At 35.8% G+C, this 4,517-nt stretch overlaps 1 protein-coding gene across 1 annotated transcript; it reads left to right on the plus strand.

Moving 5' to 3' along the window:
• The first annotated feature begins 555 nt into the window (after positions 1–555).
• LOC135087981 (uricase) lies at positions 556–4,220 on the plus strand. The gene is made up of 5 exons (XM_063982855.1): positions 556–665; positions 896–1,419; positions 1,507–1,630; positions 1,818–2,004; positions 3,426–4,220. Exons 1-5 carry the CDS (start codon positions 643–645, stop codon positions 3,597–3,599), a joined length of 1,032 nt encoding a protein of 343 aa, XP_063838925.1. The 5' UTR covers positions 556–642; the 3' UTR covers positions 3,600–4,220.
• Positions 4,221–4,517: the final 297 nt, after the last annotated feature.

Consider the following 4,517-nt stretch of genomic DNA (forward strand, 5'->3'; position numbering starts at 1 on the left):
ACTTACGGAGCAGCAGTGTTTTCAGCACGCGACGCGACGTTTACCAGTTGCATTCTTTCAAAATTGCTACAACAATATCGTTAATGTAAAAAGGTTATTGACTCTTGATGCAGTAAGGTCATTTTTTAGGCTTTAAAACAGTGCTGTTGTCTTACAAATGTATTCTTTGCAAATTCGGTAAAGTGTACAAAGGTTTTATAATGCGATGTTTGACGCTTGTTGACTAAAATGTACTAACTAACGAAAAACATCATGACTTAATTTAAAAGTATGTTTTACAAAAAACCTACATTAATTTTTAAACAGTCGAGCGTCCAACTTTATACGGCTCACTAAAATTGTTGTTTTTTTTAATTCGTTAAAATTGAAAAAACCCAATTAAGTTTACATAACACTACGAACTTACGTCAAATAATAGGATAAATCTTGGCATGTTTTGCAAATGTAGTAGACTAGATATTGGTTATCTATTTGATATCTGGTCGTCAGTGGGCGCGTGCTGACCCGATAAGGGGGTCAAAGTGTGCCCCTATAAGTAGCGCGGGCGCGCGACACCCGCCTTACTTAGTTTTGTGCGCTCATGTACCGGCGTTGTTTCTTGCATACGTTGAAAATAAAGTGATTAATTAAATCGTTACGAAGATGCCGTGGACCAGCACCAACAGGTTAGTTTTGCTAATATTGAGCAAATTCACGTTCGGTTTTTCGCGATTTTTACTTTACTTGCCTTTTTTTATTGATGTCTATTTAAAAATAAAATAAAACATACATTTAAATGTTTGTAATGGAAGCTAAAGTTTCAATAAAAATAAATGTTAGGTATTAAATTAATAATGTTGAATTCCTATATTTTCCGATTTTAGTGCAAATAGTAAAATAATTTAAAACATTTCAGAATTTACGCGAAACCCTCAAACACGAGCACCGGCGAGGGCTCCGTGGCCGGCGCGGTCGCTAACGGTGGCGGTAGCGGCACGCACGCCGCTCTCACCGCCGCTTCCGACACCGGCGGCCGCTTCGAGCTCAGCGACCATGGCTACGGCAAGAGCTCCGTCAAGCTCCTTCACGTTCACCGCGACAACGACTACCACTCCATCCGAGAGTTCGAGGTCTCCACCGAACTCAAACTCATCTCAGAAACCGCATACGTCCTCGGCGACAATAAAGAAGTCGTCGCCACCGACTCTCAGAAAAACACCATTTACCTCCTGGCCAAAAAGCACGGCATCAAAACGCCCGAGGAATTCGGCGCGGTCGTCGTGAACCATTTCCTCTACATGTACAAACAAGTGGTGGCGGCTAAGTGTAAAGTCGTCGAGTACCCCTGGGAGAGGCTGCAGGCCACGTTGCCTCACAACCACGCCTTCGTCTTCTCCCCTACTGCTACCAGATGGTGCGAAGTGTCCCAATCAAGACACGGTGAGTGACTGCTATTAAACAGTGCCAATAAGTTTTAAGTTTCAAGTTTTGAACTAGTGTTTTACTGGGTTCTGTTATGTTACACAGAGGCTGTGGCAGTGAAATCAGGTCTCAGTGGTCTCAGGGTGCTGAAGACTACACAGTCCGCGTTCGTGGACTTTGTGCAGGATGAATACACAACTCTACCAGATGCTGCGGAAAGAATATTCAGGTAAGATGCAATTTATCAATTTTACATTTACATTTGCAAGACTAGTTTTAAATAAAATAAATTAAATTAAAAATAGTTCAGTACAGATAAGACTATCTTCTACAATATACTACATTTAAATAGCTCTTGACTAGTCTAGTAATTACTAAATATCTATCAGACTTTAACATTCATATTTTTTCTATAGTACGGTAGTGGAGGCGGAATGGACATACGACAGCATGCGGACGGCTAACTTCGACAACGCGTGGTTGACCGTCAAAGACGCCATCTTAGATAAATTCGCTGGACCCCCAGACGTGGGCATATACTCCCCGTCCGTTCAACACACCTTGTACCAGGCCGAGAAGGTCGTCTTAGAAAAAGTACCTGAGGTATGTAGAAGTTTATTTTTCAAGACCTACCCGCGCTCTCGAAACCGATTTAAATCAGATGATTTCAAGTCTCAATTCGAATCAATCCTAATCAAATGGAATATGGTTCAATGTTAGATGCAGGCAAAGATGGGATGAATGAATTTAAATCTAACTTAGTTCAAGTGGGTACATTTAAAACTGTCAAAATCTTCCGATTAAAGTTTGAAAAACCGGTTTTAACAACACTGACAACTTTATGGATCAATTAAAAATATTATTTATATTTATGTATGAAGGAGCAATAACAATGTGGTCATGTGACTCAGTTAATTGTTTCAGACAGTAATTAGGTATCGAGTGAGATATCGATTGAGTAAATAACACGATTTATTTGACGCGTCGACAGGCCGACGCGTGCGCCGATAACTAATTTTAAACAGGGCCAGTAAATTATTACTAGTATCAATAATTTGATTTATGGTCGTTATGTCTTCTAAGATAAGGTTTTATTTTAACTTTGTTTATAAACAAATTAAAATTGTAAACATCGATGGATCAGAATAAACTGTTTAGAAAAGTCTAAGATTTAAGTATTGAGTCTATGTTACAAAAAAACATATAAATTATAAAATGTAATTTACAAAGCTTCATGCCATTATTGCAATGTAAATAGAGTTAAAATGTGTTTTTCTGTAAAATTGTATTAAATTTTCATATTCTTAACTAAACTACTTCATATAAAAAGTTTCACTTTTGGTGTTATTATTACCGGAATATTCAAATGATTAGAATGCGATTAATTATTTTCGTGGCCAAAAGAATGCATGAGGCGACTGTGAAAAATAAGTATAACTACGTAAGATTTCATTTCACTATAAAGCCATGCACGAGTAAAACATTAAGTTATGTCATACCAATATTGATTGCAATTATATTAATTAGCCTTGTGATATGGGCGTGATGTGACGCAATTGGAGGCTAAAGATTATCGTAAATAATATAATATCTTTTGAATTTAAACTATACACGATAGATATTTGTTGTTTTTAGAATTAGGTTAATATCGTTGCTTGACCATAATAACAACTCGTAATAGCATAACTAATTGAGCTAAATAATGTGTCAAAACAAGTTTATTGGTCTGGTCAATGTTTAAGTTTAAGCTAAAAAACAAAATTAAAGATTAATTATTATTTATGTCGTAGGCATAAAGTTAAAGATAAGAAGTTATTTTAGGCGTCCAATTCTCTTCTTTAGCTGATTAGTTTGAGGTCAACTGACTAAAAGACTGTGTAAATCTTAATTCTAAAGTAGTCAAACATTTATAAATAGATGCTGTACTCGTATAAGTCCGCCCTGCTATCTTAGGAAGCTATTTTTACATAGGCGAAATATCCAAGTATTCCGATAACTTATCCTATTTTTTTTGTTGTCCACAGATAACCTGGGTTAGAATGACAATGCCCAATAAGCACTACCTGAACATAGACCTGTCAAAATTCCCCGCCAACGTGACGAAAGGAGACCCCCGCCACCACATCTACCAGCCCATAGACAAACCTGCAGGCCTCATCTACGCACAACTACGTAGGAGACCAAAGAGTCACTTGTGACACCAATCTAGCTAATCGTTTTTGTTCTAACTATAGTTTCCACTGTACAGTCAGTTAATAAAGTGATACGTATTATATTTGGGCTGATAAAGTGTTAAACAAGCTGTTAAAGTGTTAAACAGGCCAGTCAAAAGATAGCAATCGCTGTCATATTTTGACTCGCAACCACTGTGACTAGGAGAGTTGATATGATGGTTTTTTCGCCACTAGACAGACGGATTAATTTTACTAGTTCTAAGACATTATCAAGTTCAAATTATTAGTAATACAAACTAGATGTAAGATTTGCATTGTATAATAAATAACTACGTAAGTATTTACAAATTTACATAATACCATGAATTACGATGTGACATTTTTACAGTTTGCTACGAGTTACGACTACTCAAGGCTATGAACGTCGTAGTCAAGCGCTACGACATTTATTCGTAGCGCCAAACTCGTAGTCAGTGTAATTAAGTTCTGTTAAATACAAAAAAACTTTGACTGGGTTATTTTTAAGCATTTCGATTGATATTAATATTATATTGATCTGTAATTGTAAATATTAAAGTTAAAGTCTCAGAATAACTATCAAAATGTACTTTTACTATAAGTCAACAAATAAATTGTGAAGTATTATTTGGTTTGATTATTTTGCTCTGCTCCTTCTGACGTAACCAACTCTTAAGTTGCAAAAGTATTTATTTATAAGTAGTTAAAGTGAATAAAAATCTTTTAAAATATATTTATCACTTTCTTTCCTCGCATCTTCTTACACATTAACTGACCAATTAACTTCTAAAGTACTTATACCAGACAAAATAAAATAATACACAGATTAATTTACTACAAGAAGTAGTTAAATGATTGTGTTATTAAACTAGATTGAGAAAAATATTAAGAAATCCACAAGGTAAAATAATACACTAAAACCGG

Source organism: Ostrinia nubilalis, chromosome 3 (assembly GCF_963855985.1).
Source record: "Ostrinia nubilalis chromosome 3, ilOstNubi1.1, whole genome shotgun sequence".
In the NCBI taxonomy this organism is placed as follows: Eukaryota; Metazoa; Arthropoda; class Insecta; order Lepidoptera; family Crambidae; genus Ostrinia; species Ostrinia nubilalis.

Bases quoted from the DNA above. Each gene is read 5' to 3' on its own strand.
- LOC135087981 (XM_063982855.1), top strand. From the start codon at position 643: ATGCCGTGGACCAGCACCAACAG. The intron at 1,420-1,506 runs GTGAGTGACTGC...TATGTTACACAG, and splicing joins AGTGTCCCAATCAAGACACG to AGGCTGTGGCAGTGAAATCA. The intron at 1,631-1,817 runs GTAAGATGCAAT...TTTTTTCTATAG, and splicing joins GCTGCGGAAAGAATATTCAG to TACGGTAGTGGAGGCGGAAT.